Here is an 18,689-nt window from a genome sequence, read left to right as displayed (position 1 = left end):
CAGTGAAACTGAACCTAGAACCACGTGGGTCAGATAGAAGTCTGAAGTTGGAAAATTTGTATGTTTGAAGTTTATTTTAATTTTTTTATTATCTATGTTAACTTGTGACTAGGAAGAAAATGAGTCAAATAGCTATGAGTTATAAATTTTATCAATAATATTTGTCTGTATATTAAGGACTAGTAACTTGTAAATGGGCAAATTAAGGTTTTGGACTTGCTAATTGAATGTTTAGTTTGGCACCAAAGGTGGTCAGGAAAATTTGGAGGGAGATGTAGAATTTAATTTCAAATAGTTTAGATGAAAGGTCTTTGTTGATTCTTTTGGATTTGGCGTTAATATTTTATTTGTCTCTTTTCCCTCATTTATTTGTTAGACAATCAGACTGAGTTACTAAATTTGGAATTTTGTGTCTTGTATTAATTACATTTAACTTCATACTAATACCATTATTTGAAGTAATTACCTGTCTGGTATATACACTAGCTTTATGAGACTGATTGTTTTATTATTATTATTTCTATTTGATTTTGTTTTTCAATACAGAAAGGAACTCATCACTCACTGGCAATACTTTTAATTAGTATATTTTGAAGATTTGGGAGGGAGAAAAAAATTCTGTTTTCTTTATATAACCTTGTCATTTGATGTCATTTATTACACGGAACAGATCAATCATGTAATTGCTAGACATTTTCGTTTTTAATTAGTGTATCTCTTGTTTGCTATTCCCTCTTCATTTAACAATGATGAAAGCCTAAGAAATAACCCAATCTTGTCTTTGTTGAGCATTTATATCATCATCATCTTCATAGTTTTTATGTCTATTTTATTTTCATGCTTGTATGGGTTGGATAATCTTTTCTAATGCAGCTTCTTAACCATGCTTGTGTCCATCCTTTCTTCCTTTAGGCATTCTAGAAGAATTCTTTTCATCGATTCACTTTGTTATATTTACTGCAAAAATGGTCAAGTTTTGTCCAGGCATGTGCAAGACCATAATCTTTTTTCCTTTGTGTATATTCTGCTTAAATATTTGTTTCTGCAATTATAGCCTGGAACGATAATTGGATCCAGTTACTTTAATGAAAAAACAATTTTGATGAGAAATCTTTTAAAATTTTCTCTTTCCCTTATGTTTCTGGAATAAAATTAAATATCACTGTTGCAGTTGATATTCACTTTCAGAAATTGAACTATCCAACTGTACATCCAACACTTAGTTATGCTTGTTGCTGTTACCACTTTTTCTTTTAAAACTCTTAGAAATTCATAGTTGTTACTATTGAATGTGAAGCTAGTAGCTGGTATCTATTTGTTTCAAGTATAAAAGATTATATAAAATAACAATGTTTATCTTGTGAAATCATGTTATCACTATTATAATAATGAGATTTAAGTCAATATTCTTATTTAAATATAGAAACACTAATTATGGGTGCTGTTGCATGGGTTGGTAGTCTCAGACCATGAAGACTTAGGTTGGTATTGGGCAAGCTGATAATGAATGGTTTAATTAATTATAGTAAAGCAAGTGGGATGAAGTTATTTGCTTAACTCTTTTGACACCAATCCACCCCTAGTTCTTTGTTAGTCTTCCTCTTTAAAGAGCTTTAAATTAAATCCTTCCACCAAAATTTCATGTTAATTTAATGTTCCAAACACTAGTTTAATAGTGAATTATTTTATAAATTCTTCCTTATTTTCAAAATCAACTGAAACAAAAGCTGTCTATTTCAACAGAACTATAACAAAAGGGTTAACTTTTCCTAACCAGAATGGTGCTATCAATGAGGACCCCCATATTGACTTACCAAGATAGAATGTACTGGCAAAGAGTAATTGTTTTGGCCATGAACACACACAGCACTGATAACACAGGGCACTGATGACAGTATATGAAGAGTTGACGTTTTTGTTTGTAGATTCTTTCCCTATTGTCTCATTCATCAGCAATTCCTTTGATTTATTTAAAGTCTCTTTATTCTCTAACTCTGTTTGGACAATAGATAAAGTTACTGTACTTTAGGCTTATAGGTCATGAATTCTTATCTTGCTGTAGGTATTGTACTGGATTCTTAATCAAAACACTCTACTCTGCACCAACCCCCATGGCACAGAGATTGCACAGCCAATTAATTCTACCAAATTTATATGACTATCTTTGTGGAAATATATCTTATTATGAATAAGTGCAAAGAGGATAAATGTATTTCACTCTTCTGTATTATATTACACTAGCAGCATAGCTCGGCGTTGCCCGGGTATGTAATAGCCCCTAGTAGGCAACGACTAATCCCAATCTATTTCTTTCCCTCTAGGGAACGAAGACGCATGTGTAGGTTGCAATGTCTTCTCTTCACTCGAATACGTCTGTGTATACGATGTTCCTAGCTGTCTCCCGATTGCAAGTTGCAAAAACTACAACAGAAAATGTGTCGCATATAAAAAGCTTAGATTCTCGACCCCCATGTCGAATTTATCGACTTTTTTCAGAACTGGGGGAACTTTTCAAAATTTTCGCTGCGTTAGTTTTGAATTATGACATTGGGCTATGTGTGTGTCAAGTTTCATCAGAATCGGTTGAAAGCCGTGGTCAGGGTGAGGGTACAACCTGACAGACACACAGACAGACAAACTGCCGTTTATATATAGAGATGATTAAATATAATTTATATTAATTTTCGATATATTTTTGCATGATGAAGACAAGGTTTTTGAAAAATCATAATTTCATTCAACATGCTGCAGTCCTTTTGGAAATTATTAAATGTATTAGTCTATAAGTATTGATGTTTATTTCAAAACACCACCACCATTTCTCAATATATTCTAAAATTTGTAATGTAAGATCTCTTCCTTCTCTGTCTCACTAATTCTACCCCCTCACTCCCTCTCTCTCCCATGCACACACACACAAATCTTAACTGTGAGAGGTAAGCTTTTGAAATAATGTCATAATTAAAATTGCTATTCTGTCCTTGAAAATGGAGGTCAGTTTAATCTAATAATTAAATAGTAGCTGGTATATAGACCCACCACCGAACATATCACCGTTGCTCATTTAAAGACAAATTATTAGCCTGATGGTATTTTTTCCTTCTTTTTCTATTTCTTTTCTATCTATTTAAAAATTTCACAATAGACCCAGTGGAAATGAGCTCTCATATGATGGTAGTTTAACAAGAGAAATTTCAATATGAATTGTTGCGTTGGTTTTTAATTCAACCACTGAAAAGAAAGGAAAAAAAAATGATTGAAAGGAATGAATGAAATAGCAGGATTTATTTTGACCAATTTAAACAATCAGAACTAATTTCTTTATTAGCTTTTATTTGTTGGTGTTATTCCAATAGAAAAACACGAGATGTTAGACTGATTTTATTATTATTATTATTTAAAAATTTTCTCTCTTCTCAATGGCTTCAAATATTGGAGAAAGTTGTTTAATCTCTTATCCGAAAAAGCTTCAAGTTACCTTGTAATTTTAAAAAAATGGTGATGTTGGATTCAGTTTCTTGGTGTATTGTATGAATTTAGGTTATGTAATGCTAACCTTTTGCCATTAATATATTAAGTGTATAAATATAGTTACAAACATCTAAAGGTCAAAGAGGAAAATATTTTGCTGAACTTTGTATTAGCATATTGTACCTTTTACTACCATTTCCATAAATATATTTGAGTTTTTGGCATACTAAACCTATAACCTGGTTTTCATTCTGAAAGTTAAACTACTTCACTTTTGATGTTTATGCTCATGGTAAAAATATGAATGTCATCATTTTGTATATCTCCATCACCTGTAAATATATCTAAAGCCTCATGTCTATGTATTGTAAAAAAAAAGAATTAAAAAAAAAAGATTTTGTAATAATTTGAACCAAAAATATTACACTACAAAGTACCTGAGCCATGATTTTACATTTACAACACACACATAACACCACTATCATTTATTGTCCACTTTTCCTTGCTCGCATGGGTTGGATGCAGTTTATTGAAGCAAATTGTCTATGGCTGGATGCCCTTCCTATTGGTAACCCTAATGTGTTTCCAGGCATGGACATATTTACACAATGGTTGGCAAGGCAAATTTTTGTGTGAAACAATTGTCCACAGAAGTCACATCTGATGGTTGGTAGAGGCCCTGGTTAGAATTGGTGGGTTTTTTGTTGAATCCATTTGCTGTTTTCATTTCTTGACAATATTCTTCAAAATGTTCTACACTTATTTTAATGACATGATGCCACATTGTTCTGTCTTCTGTGTGTTGCTCCCAAAATTTAGGGTCCATGCTGGTGCTCTTCATTGTTCATTTCAGTTGGGGTAGACATGTAATTGCTTGCCAGTACTGAGTTTGCTGTAGAGGATTTGGCACGGCAATCTGGTGCTATTGATGCAATGGACATGACCTGCCCATTCAAGGTGATGTTTGAGGGTGATGGCCTCGGTTCTATTGGTTTTGGCCCCTTCAAAGACTGCAGGGGACCTTTTTCTTTCCTGTTTTGCTTGTAGTATGAAAAATGCACCGAATACACACTGTGAAGAGGTTGGTGTTAGGAAGGGTGTCCAGCTGTAGAAACCATGCAAAAGCTGATATTAAACCTCAACACAGTTCAGAGGCTTGTTGGATTCTGTCAAACCCATGCCAGTATGGAAAACAGATATTAAATGATTATGATGGTAATATTAAGAAAACTTCATTTAATGCATACTGAGTATATATATATGTGTAAGCCAGCAGCACAGCATTGTTCTTAAAAGGCACTGACATGTGTAACCAGCAGTGATACTGATAATTTATATATTTTTAAATATGGTTTAAAAATGTAATTCAATATAGTTCTCATCTTATAAAAATCAATTGTCAGTCATGGCTTCATCTGGTTACCTATCATCATTAATTAATATTAATTCAATTTTAATTAAATTTAGCTATAATATTTTGACTTAAGACCACACTGTTTCCTCTGTCTAAACATGTGCAACTGTTTATTTTGTAGTTTTAAATTACTTCCCATCTTTTTCTTTTCCTTGTCTGTGTTACTAATCTTTATAGCTATTTTACTAGATTTCATAGCTATTGATGTAGCATCCACCACTTTCTGATTTTGGGGAATGAAAATTGTTTTCAGGGGATATTTTTGTTTTTTGAAGTCTATTTTATTATTTCATCATCATTCCTCCTCATCATCTTTTAACATCCACTTTTCCATGCTGCGTAGATCAGATGGAATTTGTTGAATACTCTTCCCATTGCCAATTCCCTCCCTACATCCAAGCAAAGTAATATTTCCCAATGGCCAAATACGTTTTCCATGGCAGACTGAAAATGAACAATATAGCTTGTATGACAGTGTTGTTCATTTAGTCATAACATGATGTCAAAAACAAAGGCACACACACTCACACATACATGCACACATGCTTGCATGCGTGTGTGTGATAGGCTTCTTTCAGTTTCCCTCCACCAGATCCACTCACAAGGGCTTTGGTTAGTCTGGGGCTAAAGTAGAAGACACTTAACGAAAAGTATCATACAGTGGGACTGATCCTGAGACCACATGGTTGGGCAAAAAGCTTCTTAACCATACAGCCACACCTTAAGTTTTACTATTACACTATAGTTTCTTTAGAAGATTATAAGGTGGCACTTATTCACATATCTTGTTTCATTCAGTAAATGCATTCAGCTATAGTGTTTTACATTCTCATAAACTTATTAAACTTCCTGTAGAATAAATTTAAGAAAGACATGGTAAAATATATAATGACTAGTGTGAAATACACATTACAAATATGATAGTTTAGCAACATGATTGTGTTTCTGAGTCTATTCTCTTGCTCTCTTTGTCTGTTCTAAGAAGCTAAGATGTTATCTTGAAAAAGTTTGCTATCATGTTTTCCTTTATAGCTTTTATATCTAACATGTGTTTGAGTTATGCTGAAAATTAATCTATCTCTCTCTCTTTCTCTACTTTATTACATTTACTCTTCTTATTGTTGTCAGTTTGGGGAGGTGGAAGATATATCATGATGAAGATGATGATAGTGATGATGCATGAAGTTCTTGTCATCACACAGGCATGGGCATGGCTGTGTGGTTGAGAAGCCTGCTTTGTAACCATGTAATCATGGGTTCAGTCTTTCTATGTGTTACCTCGGGCAAGTGTCATCTACTATAGCCCTGGGTCAACCAAAGCCCTGTGAATGGATTTGGTAAATGGAAACTGAAAGAAGCTTGCTGTGTGTGTACTCTTTCTTGACATCGTATGATGGTTGTGAATGAGCATCAGTGTTATACAAGCAATGTAGTTTGTTTCCAATCTTCCATGAAAATATGTCCAACCATGGGGAAATATTACCTTACTTGAAAACAGGTGAATGTGGGTGACAGGAAGGGTATCTGGTTGTAGAAAATCTGCCTCAACAAATTCCATCTTACCCATGCATGCCTAGAAAAGTGGACCTTAAATGACGACAACACTTTACTCTAGTTTAAAATGATAATAATATTTGAACTTTTATTTAGCCATTTGCTTTTAAATGTTTGAAATTTGCTAATGTGTAAAAGTCTTTGGATTAAGCATAGAATTTCATCTTAGTCACTCATTTCACCTATTTTTAATTAATTGGGAAGTTATTAAATAAATGAATCTTATTTCATTTCTACGATACCATTAACTTTACTTGTTGTTGGTGGGAATTTTGACTGTCTTTAAATTTGCTCCTGTTACTTCACATTTTTAAGAATATCTCATCAAAGTCACAACCTGTTGGGTAAAAACCAGCTCTGGAATACAAGAATATTTTTCATGTCATTTTTGTATAATTATTCCTTTCTACTACAGGCATATAGCCTGAAATTTTGAGGGAGTCAATTATATCAGCCCAGTGCTTGACTAGTACTTATTTTATTGACCCCAAAAAGCTAAAAGGCAAAGTTGACCTCGGTGAAATTTGAACTTAGATCATAAAGACAGATGAAAGGCTGCTAAACATTTTGCCTGGCTGGCTAATGTTCACTACTTTATATACAAGTCATCAACACAAGCAGTGGATGTAGAAATTATATAATTATTAATATATAATCATATGATATATATCGTATATAATTATTAATATATTACACTCTCAGAGTTGTTGGTGTTAGGAAGGGTATCCAGCTGTAGAAACCTTGCCAAATCAGATTGGAGCTTGGTGCAACCTCCTGGCTTGCCAGGCCTCAGTCAAACTGTCCAACCCATGTCAGCATGGAAAGCGGACGTTAAACAACAATGATGATGATATATATAGTAGACAGGCATAGTTGTGTGATTAAGAAGCATGCTTTACACTCATGGTTTCAGTTTGTCCTACTGAATCCTATTGAGTGGCATCTTGAGCTGCTGTCTTCTATAGCCCTGGGTTGACCAAAGCCTTGTAAGTGGATTTGGTAATGGGAATTGAAAGAAATGTATCTATGTTTTATATGCATATGTGAGTGACATCATTTGGTGGTTGTAAACAAGTGCCATTTATTTCCAGTATTCTGCCTACAAATTGTATTGGATTCATGCAAGTATGAAAAAGTGGATGTTAAAAGAAATATAAGAGAGAAATGATGATGACCATCATCATCATTTAACATCTGCTTTCCATGTTGGCATGGGTTGGACGGCTTGACAGGAGCTGGTAAGGCTGGTGGCCACACCAGGTCCCATCATCTGTTTTGGTTTGGTTTTTACAACCGGACGTACTTCATAACACCAGCTACTTTACAGAGTGCACTGGGTGACTTTATACGTAGAACCATCACCAGTGCTTTTTATGTTGTACCACAATGAGTATGAAGCAGAAGAAATGAGTGGACATTTGGAACTGATGGAATTTCAGTTTTATGAAAACTTAGCTTTTTGGTGAAATGTTTGTCATTAGTATTGCAGAGTTAAGTACCAATCTGCCACAGACTCTCTTTGATTCTCATACAAATCTTGTTGTTTTAAAATGTTTAAATCAAAGAACTTCCATTATAATTTTGTATAAAAGCATAGTATTGTTATATTCCAAATCTCATATTGATAACAAAAAATTTATTTTATTTAATTAGTAGAAATAATTACTCTCAAAATCAAAGCTTCATTTGTATTCTGAAAATATTATGCTCAATTTCATATTCACTGTGGTAACCTGCAGTGTTTGTATGAATAAAAGATAGGGCTGATGCTTAAAATTGCAAAAGCTAGACACTTGTTCTATAAAGACACAATGAATCAGAGTTTAATATGTATTAATGAGCAGTAACTGATGTGATTGATTCTTAAAATAAAGGAATATAAATTCTAGAGTAGCATATGGTCAATATATTGCACCTAATGCATAGGGCAGCTGCAGATTAGAGCAGAGGGGTATATTTTAATTTTGGAGGGAAAAAAACTGGAGAAACCCCATCAATGTATCTGAAATTTGAAAATCAGATGTGGGGGTAAATGAAGCTTTAATATAAACAAGGTTAGAAATAATGAGAGAAGCAATGTCAATAAGAAGTATAAAATAAATAAAATAGGTGTGTCTTTGTATGTAAGAAGCTTACTTCCCAACTATGTGGTCTCTGGTTTAGTCCCACTGTACAATCCCTTGGGCAATCATCTCCTATATCCTTAGGCTGACCAAAGCCTTGCGAATGGATTTTGTAGATTGAAACTGAAGAAACCCTCTGTATGTGTGTGTGTGTATATATGGAAATGAGCATCATTGTCTTACAGGTGATGTTATTCATTTCCAATCTTCTATGAAAATATGTCTGACCATGGGGAAATATTACCTTGCTTGGAAATAGGTGAGGGTTGATGACAGGAAGGGCATGTGACTATAAAAAGCTGTCTCAGCAAATACCATGTGTCCCATGCAAGCATAGAAAAGTGGGCATTAAATGATGATGATAAATTCACATTGCTTGAAATATAAAAGGAGTAAGGACAGAAATTATTTTACGACATAATGCAGATACTAATATCCCTATGGAGAAATATCAAATGGAATACACATAACTGTCTCACAAGTAGCAGAAAAGATCAATCAATTAAACAATTATTCTATGTTGTTAACAGTAACCCCTTAAGTTATTAATGGGTTTCAGAATAGGGCTTTATTATTCTGATATTTCTTTCAGTCAAATAGCTTATTTAGCATGAGTATAAACAGACTGTGTTTACAAAACAGTGTCCAAATTACTCTTTTCTATTAATTTATTTATGAAGGATAGATAAAATAGGTCTATACTTGAAAAAAAAAAATAATAATATTGTTGTGTTGAGGAGTTGTACTCACTATAGAAGATTTTCAGGCATGAAGTTTTATTGTTTTGGTAAAGCAATTCAATCAGTGATATATAACAGACATGGGAAACTACATTGTGTCTTGTTGTTAAATGAGTTTTTTCATTACAGAAACATTTTTTTTCCTTTGTATTTCATTCTTTTATCACAAATATAATAAAAATAGTAAAGGCATTCACATATCCGATCTCTCTATTAACCTTTAGAGCACATATACATGTGAGAAAGCTTTGTATAGTTTTCTAACCCATTTGATAAAATTGTTTATAAAGATCTAGCATAAGTTGTTTTTAAGATTTCTTTCTGCAACAAAATCCCTCCTGTATTTATTTATTAAACCTTTAGAAAACTTGACTCTATCTCCTCACCACATAGATATGAGAAATATAGTTCAGCTTTCATTTGTTTGTGTTTCTTGTATTAAAACAGAAAAATTAAAAGTAGTAAAGAGAAAGTAGGCCACAGTATATTCTGAGTTACACCCGTTACACCCGCGTCTACTTTTCTAATCTTGTATTCTCCTTTGAAAGTACATTCTTTGTTACTTGCTTTCTTTCTCTTTAATGTTTTGTGAACAACAAATTTGCTTGGAAATAATTCTTTATTTATCTTGATTTCACCTGATGATTTCTTGGCAACTATCTTTCTTTCTGAGTTCCCTCTTGTTTGCTAATCTCAAACATGTTTGGTTGATATTGATTTTTTTTGTCTTCTTTTGCTGATAATATTATATGATTGTATTTACCATAGTCTTCACTGATAACCTCTACATCAATTTGCTGTAAAGCTTAAGTTTAACAAGTTATGTCAGTGTCAAAGTGTTATTTGTCAGGTTTTTTTTTCCTATTTCTTAGTTAGAATAGGCAGTACCTCAGATTTTTTTTTTGCAGAACCTCTAAGATTGGTGGGAAGAAGGGAGAGAGGGAAGTTTTTTTATCTGGGAGACCTGGCCCGAATGCCTGCAACAAAGTGGACCCTTTAGTATTCTGATTACACTATCAAATGTAATGTTTATTTATTCAAATTGTGTTGAATTAATTCTGCATTATCTTGTAGTTTTGAGATTTTGATGATGTGAGTGTTTGTTTTTAGAATGACATTGTAGGGTAGGTATGAGAGGCAGGATATGGTCAGTTTGAACATAAAACGGGTAGAATATTTGGGCTCTATATGGCCAGTTTAAATGCTAAATGGTTAAAGGTACCCAAGGTAACCTGTTATCCCCTGTATCTTATTCTGTTTTTGTCTCATGCATGCAAGTTTTAAGAATAAGTTTTTTTCTCTCTCATGGATGCAGACACGGTGGTATTGTTAAGAAGTTTGCTTTGCATTCAAATTGTTTCAGTTCTAATGCATAAGTCTTTTGGCAAGTGACTTTTACTATAACCTTGGATTGATGAAAGCCTTATGAATGAAATTTGGGAGATAGAAATAGTGCCAAAGGCAGCTATATATATATATATATATCTTGAGGTAAATGTTGACATAAGAGGCATCAGATGTGATGTGCAAGAGAGACGACCTTGCTGGTATGGTCATGTGTTGCATATGGATAAGGACGTTGCATATGAAGAAGTGCTGATCTCTATCTGTGGAGGGAACCCGTGGAAGAGGTAGATCAGGAAGACATGGGACGAGATGGTGAAGCATGATCTTCAAATATTGAGCCTCATGGAAACAATGACAATTGACTGAGACCTTTTGGCAATATGCCGTACTTGACAAGACTCGTCAAGCCAAGTGAAATCGTAGTTGTAGTCGATGCCGGTGTCACTTAATTGCATCCATACTGGTGGCACATAAAAGCAGCTGTGCTGGTGGTACATAAAAAGTACCTATTACACTCTTGGAGTGGTTGGCATTAGGAAGGGTATCCAGCCAAAGCAACCATGCCAAATCAGACTGGAACTTGGTGCAGCTCTGCAATGTACTGTTCCTATTAAACTGTCTAACCCATACCAGCTTGGAAAGCAGCTGCTAAATGATATTGATGATGATGATATATGATATATATGATATAAAAGTGGCACTTGCAAGTGAGTATGACCAAGTAGCATAAACTATGCTTTTGCTAATTGTTTTAGGAGCTTATATGAATTGTTAGAAAGGATCACAAAAGTATAGCTCACAAAATTACTGCAGAGCTTAATGACTACCCCGAGAACCCAGTTTCCACAAAAACTGTTCGATGAGAGCTGCACTAAGCCGGATTTCATGGGAGGGCTGCAATCAGAAAACCACTACTTCCAAAAACAAACATTGCAAAGTGTTTAGAGTGGAGTAAAAACCTACAGAATTGGTCCCTAGAGCAGTGGAAGAATATTATTTTCTCAGATGAGTCATCCTTTACTTTATTTCTGACCACCGGCCGAGTATACGTGTGGAGACAGCCAAAAGAAGCATTTGACCCAGACTGTCTTCTTCCAACTGTTAAACATGGAGGAGGAGCTGTGATGATCGGGGGTGGGTGGAGGGTGGCTATATCTTGGAAATCCACTGGCCCAATGGCGCTTCCCTTCATGGCAGAATTAATAGTCAAGACTATTTAAGCATTTTATCTGATCAAATTCATCCTGTGGTTGTGGAACTGTTTCCCGAGGGAAACAGAATCTTTCAGGATGATAATGCACCAATTCACGCAGTTGTTACTGAATGGCACGAGGAACATTCTATTGAAGTTGAACATCTTATCTGGCCAGCACAGTCCTCAAATCTCAATATTATTGAACATTTATGGTGCATTTTAGAAAAACAAGTAAATAGTCAATATCCTCCACCATTATCACTACAAGAATTGGAGACTGTTTTAGCTGAAGAATACCATACCTTATAGAATTCAAGCCGTAATTACTGCCAAAGTTGGTCCTACCATATATTAAAATAAATTTGAAATTTTAAGGTATTTTCATTATTTTGTCCAACCCCTGTGTATATATACACACACACACACATATGTACATACACACACACACACATATATACATACACACACATATATATATATATACGCACACACACATACACACACCATATATATATATATATATATATACACACACACACACATATACACACACACACACACACATATATATACACACACACACACACATACACATATATATGCACACACACACACACACACACACACACACACATATGTATATGCATGCGTTTTTGCACACACAGCTATACACCAATGATAAGAAGAAAATGGGAAACTGACAGAATCATTAGCATGCTGAGCAAAATGCTTAGCATTTCTTCTAGCTCTTTTTCTTCTGAGTTAAAATTCTTGAGGTGGACTTTCTTTCATCCCTCAGGGGTTGATAAAATACCAGTCAAGTAGTGTGGTTGATGCAATCATCTTACACCCCTGCCATCAAAATTGGCTCATCTTGGGACCTGGAGTTGACCAGTGTAATGTTTGGAGTGAATGTTTTGATTTTGGTCATTCATACACCACAGAATTGTGGTAACTGATCTTATGAGTACTAAGGCTCAAGAAAAAAAAATGTTTTAGGATAGACATCCAGCTATAGAAACCATGCCAAAGCAAACATTAGAGCATTACACAGTCCTGAAACCCATTGGACCATGTCAAATCATTCATCCCATACTAGCTTGGCAGATAGACATTGATAGATGATGATGATGTTTCATCTACGATATATGTTTCCATGAACCAAAGAAAAACTTATGAAACTTTTAAATAATCATTGCTACTTGAAAATACTTTTATTTACTGTGTTTACCTGTCTTCTGATTAAGACATCTCATATTTCTCTTCAAAATCATAATTTTTGTTTTATCTGTTTTATGATTTTTATAATCACTGCCTTATCAATAGAGATTTTTGTTTGTATTTAGTTGTCAGTCATAACTTTCTACCTTTCTTTAGTCACCTAGAATTTGCCAAACAGAAATATCAACATGTGGAGAGCTAATGAATCGAAAATGCTAATTGGTTATTGAAGCTCTGACCTTTAGGCTATAAGTATTCAAAATGTTAAATATAAATGAATATTTCTTAGTTATTTAGATATTTTTGTTATATATTTATTTCTTTAAGATTCATATTTATATTTATTTTGCTTCTTACTGTTTAAGTCTGATAATTTCTTTAACCCTTTTGTTACCATATTTCTATTGAAAAACACTTAATTTGTTTCAATATCGAAAATAATGAAGAATTTCGTAAAATAACTTATTGTTAAGATGGAAGATTTTAATTTAGATCAATTTAAAATAGGAAATTTGTGTTATAGAACCAGAGGCAGTCTCAGGCAGATTAATATTATTTTCAAATTTTGGCTCAAGGCCAGCAATTTTGAGGGAGGGTTAAGTCAATTACATCGTCTCCCCTCCCCACAGTTCACCTGGTACTTATTTTATCAAAAGGATGAAAGACAAACCCAGCCTTGGTGGAATTTGAACTCAGAACATGAAGATGGATGAAATGCCATTAAGCATTTCATCTGGCATGCTAACAATTCTGCCAGATTGCTGCCTTTAGGCGGGTTAATATTAGAAGGATTAAAGTTATCATTAGACTTTGGAAAATATTATACACGCATTGCAATTTTCTGTAATGTTACTACCATTTGAAATTTTCTAATCTTGAACTTGAAAACTCTTTGTAAATAGTAGCATGAGTCAGTTTAGTAGGCTTTTTGTTGAAAATTTTATTTTTCTTAAACACAGATACTTGTTCTTAGATTTTTTTAGATAGCTGAAATGTAATAATTCAATTTGTATGCTTCTTTCTCTCTCTCTCTTTTTTCTTTTGTAATGTTTAACATATTGTGGTTTGCTAGAAAATATATTTTTTATTTTCACTGGTAATTTTAGTATACACTTTTATAGATATTTTGTTCATGATGTTACATTATATTGGTTTTCTTTGAAGGTTGTAACAGTTCAGTTGAGAACATTAAATCTGAATTGCTAATATGAAAAATATCTCAAGTTTATGACTTTATCTTGAATCCTTTGAAATTTCAGAATGAATTATTGTTTCTCGTAGAACTGTATAAAATTAAAAAGAACTCAATTTCTAAAATTTTTGTAAATTGCACTTGTCTACACAAAATTTGTATTTCTGGAAAAATAAATTTTTGACTTGTGTGATGTCCATTATAGCTCATGTAAGATAAGTCAATCAATTTATAAGGAATGAAGAAATCATTTTTAAAGTGTTACTTTTTTGTTTGTACTGGTTTATTTGGTCATCCTGGTAGCAACCTGTGACAGCAAGCATATATAAAAATGGCCAGAATAACTAAAACATACCAACAACATGAAGGTACTATAGTGAAGTTTTGATTTTGTAGTTTAACGTCTTGGATGTGATTCAGGAATTTTGAGGGTGATTAAAGTTAACTTTTCATCAGCATTGCACCCAGTTTCACTGGGCCCTAAAAATGCTCTTGTAGCTAATGCATACAGGCCATAGAGGAGCACTGGTCTCTAGAAATGTGTGTCACAAGTCCACTGGTGTTTGGACATGCCTTGATTGATACCATGTAAGCTTAGTTCTTTTAAAGTTGTTTGCAGAAATAGTTTTCATTTAACCCTTTTGATACCAACCCGGCCAAAACTGCCTCTGGCTCTGTAGTACAAATGTCTTGTTTTCATAAGTATTGAATTAAAATATTCCACCAAACCTTAGTCACAATTTATGTTCCTAACACTAGCTGAATGATAACGAAGTTATTTTACTAAATTCTTTGTTATATTTAAAATTAATTGAAAGAAACACAGAGCATCTCAAAATAAATACGGTAACAAAAGGGTTAATCAACTGCTGGAAATCAATTAACTGCTGCAAACAGAAATAATTTAACTTATATAAATAGCTTCCAGTTACTTATATGGAAATTTTAACACAAAAAGAAGGGTTAAAAACACTCTTTACCTTTTTGATATCAATCTGTCTGAGTTTCTGACTTGGTTCCCTGATATATAGTTTCTGTTTCGAAGTGATCTCAAGTAAAACCTTAAATCATAATTTCATTTTAAATTATGTTCCAAATACTAGCTTAATAATGATAAAGTTGTTATACTAATTTTTTCATTATTTTCAAAATTAATTAAAACAAAAAGCAGTGTATTTCAAAGAAATATGGTAACAAATGGGTTAAGGTCAATGACTTATGAGGATTTTCAAAGACGTTCTTGGAATGAACAATGCCATCAATCATGTAAAATATGTCATTTCATTCATTATTTTATGTCCAACCCATCCAGGAACATGAATGTTGAATGATGATGATATTAGTTTATTTTTTATGTCTTTACATCATAAAATTTTGCTTCTTAAAAAATGCCAAATGATATAGTTTTGAAGAGATTTAGATTAAAATAGTTTTGTTCTAATATTTATTTTTTTTTTTTTCAGACCGAGGAGGAGGGTGTTAATGCCTGTATGGATAGGGTGCGGAAGCTGTTAAGCCCTGGAACCAAGAAGAAAACTGTTCCTCAAAACAGCAACAAGACCTTCGGAGTTCCTCTTGAAGAACTTGTTCGCCAGGCACCTGATGGGCTTAAAATTCCCCTCATTGTAAAGAAGATATGTGAACATATTGAAAACCATGGTAAGGATTTTAGGTTTATTTCAATGAATCTTAACAAAGAAATGAATCAACTGAGCAGATATGGAGTAAGTTTTTGTCTCTTAGGCTGTGGCAGTGGCATTGTAGTTAAGAAGTTTGCTTCAGTATCACATGGTTCTGGGATTGATCCCACTGTATGGCTCCTTGAGAAGATGTCTTCTAACAGATTCAGGTTGTGAGTGGAATTGATTACATGGAAATTGTACAGAAGCCTGTTGGATGAATTGCTTATGTTGTTGGATGGTGGACTCAATCCATTCTCTGGTTTCAGCACGACCACCTGCACCTTGAGTGCCTTTAGCAGAGTCCACTCTATTTCAAGTGTTCAGAGCCAGGTTTCCAGTCTCAAGTTAGATTGATATCTTAATGCATTACTTCCTCCTGCAGCACCCCCATAAAACACAGTCCCCACCCCTCCACTAGTCATTCTTCAAAGTCCTGCAAAAAAAAAAGTTTGGCTTAGCTATAACCTCCACCTGCTCTTTAGGAGAAATATCTCCTTATATCTCATTTCAAGCACTGTGGATAAGTGGGTGAGAAATTTAACGTCAACTATTATCACCTGGAAAAGATATTGCTTAACAATTGTAAGGGCCTTAGAAATACCATCTCAGTTGTTGTTCAGTAATCTGAATGTTAAAGAGAGCAGTTTTAAAATTTTTATGAAGTTCGTTATGGCTTAGTTATCACTTGCAAATGACTGAGTATGACCGAGTAGCTTGCAGTGTGCTTTTGCTAATTGTTTGAGTTGCCTATGTTATCTTGAGACCAGTGTTTCTCAACTGGGGTCCATATAAGATTTTGTTGCTAAAATTTATCTGCAATAAATTGGTCATACTTCTACTATATGCAAAACATTAAAATTTTTTTTCAATACAATTCCTCATAATGTTTAATTATAATAAGACAGTAGGATTTTTTTAGAGCATCAAGTAGCTACAGAGGTCTAGTAGAGTAAAACAGGAATCAAAGGGGTCCATTGGCAAAAATGGTTGAGAACTACTGCTCTAGACCCTCCCACCCTTAACCCAGCAGAATATTGAGGGTATAATGGCTGGATGGAGTGAAAGCTACACCAGCATTTGGCTGGTACTCATTTATGGCTGAATAGACTGGAGCAACACGAAATGAAGTGAATTACTCCAAAGAAACAATGTACAGCCCAGCTCAGAAATTGAATCCAACATCTTATGAGTGTGAACTCATAGCTCTAACCACAAAGCCATGCACCTTCACAAACCTTATAATCTGTCAACATTCTTCAAAACACTAGTACCCAGCCTATTATTATTGTGACCCATTTTAGCAAATAATCCTTTGAGACTTTTTAAAAATTATTATAATCCAATAATAATAATAATAATAATATGTGAATCAACTCCCCAAGCTGCAATCCCCTTGATTATTTTGTGTGGGGCACAGTTGAGTGAGAGACCAACAAAACTTCTTGTGACACCAAAGATGAACTGAAGGCAAGGTTTATGGCAGCATTCACCAGCTTAAACAAGGAGACCATCCAGAAGACTTGCAGGATATTCCAAAGTTGTCTGGAGGCCATGGTTGAAGCCAGTGGTGATTTTATTGAATAAATTTACTCTTTAGTATTTCAAGGTATTTTTATGTAATTTTGGTAAATATATCCATTAAAATGAGTTGTCAGTGTTATTTTCATTTTTGCATAATTTAAATGACAATATATGCACCACACCCTACACACAGACACACACACACACACATAACTTCTTTATATAAGGGATAGCAAATGCTTATTTTGCTGGTACAATAGTGGCCATGCTGTAAGAATATGAATAAACCCATTTACAAAACATACTCCCTATTCAACATCGAGCTCCTCTTCTATTTACTATGCGTACTCATACATTCATACATCCCTTTGTGTGTCTGCATGTACATGTATATGTAGATATGTGTGTATATACATATATATGTGCATTGGCATGTGCCAAAAAGTGGTCATTAGTACTTAATGCCATTTATTATTCAGTGTAATATTAATGAAATGAGATAATGGAAACTGCCTGAACATGTTTAACTGTAAGGACGAAAATAGAGGAAAAGCAATAAATAAGCATATATATATATATATATATATATATATATATATAGAAGAAGAATAACACAGCTCTTCAAATGAAGCAGTGTGTAGCGATTTTGGGTTGTTAGAATCTGCTGGAGAAGTTGGTCAAAGAAAAAAAAAAAAAATTCAAGGCCACTCAATAGATTAATGTGCTGTTTAATGTGCTGCATACAAAAATACACATAACAAACATGGAACAGAATTAGGAACGGAATTAGAAAAGCTGAATACAAAAGATCAGTATCGTTTTGATCAAAGTAATTTGTGGTGATTGTTTACTTGGTTTCACCAAACCTAATATATTTGCTTGGTTCCCTACTAAGAGAATCCAATTATTAGTTTAGTATTAAGACTGGTAGCAGCTATGTTTGCTAGCCTGGTTTATATTGAAAACATACTCATTGTTCTTTGCTGGGCAATCAACAAAAGGGAATGACTATTACCAAATTAGTTATTGGTTCTATTGTATTGATTTCTTTTTGACACAATCTTGATTCGCATATTATTATTATTGTTGTTTGCACTTGTTTATTAACTAGCACTATTCTATTCCTATATGAGTCTACTTGATAATAGGTAAACAGTTTAGTAGTTTCACTTCATTGGTTTGCTTTATATATGTAAATATGTATGTATTCATGTATGTATGTATAGGTG

General features: G+C 33.7%; 1 protein-coding gene across 6 annotated transcripts in view; it reads left to right on the top strand.

Moving 5' to 3' along the window:
- Window positions 1-18,689, top strand: part of LOC115223178 (protein FAM13A) — a 288,109-nt gene that overhangs the window by 134,521 nt on the left and 134,899 nt on the right. For all 6 annotated transcript variants that reach the window (XM_029793658.2, XM_029793651.2, XM_029793626.2 and 3 more), the window contains one exon: window positions 15,721-15,916. In XM_029793658.2, the coding sequence (XP_029649518.1) occupies window positions 15,721-15,916 (196 nt within the window). The remainder of the gene's footprint in view (window positions 1-15,720; window positions 15,917-18,689) is intronic.

Source organism: Octopus sinensis, linkage group LG2 (genome assembly GCF_006345805.1).
Source record: "Octopus sinensis linkage group LG2, ASM634580v1, whole genome shotgun sequence".
NCBI classification, from domain to species: Eukaryota; Metazoa; Mollusca; class Cephalopoda; order Octopoda; family Octopodidae; genus Octopus; species Octopus sinensis.
Note: the sequence above shows the minus strand (reverse complement) of the source record. Positions and strands in the feature narration are given on the sequence as shown.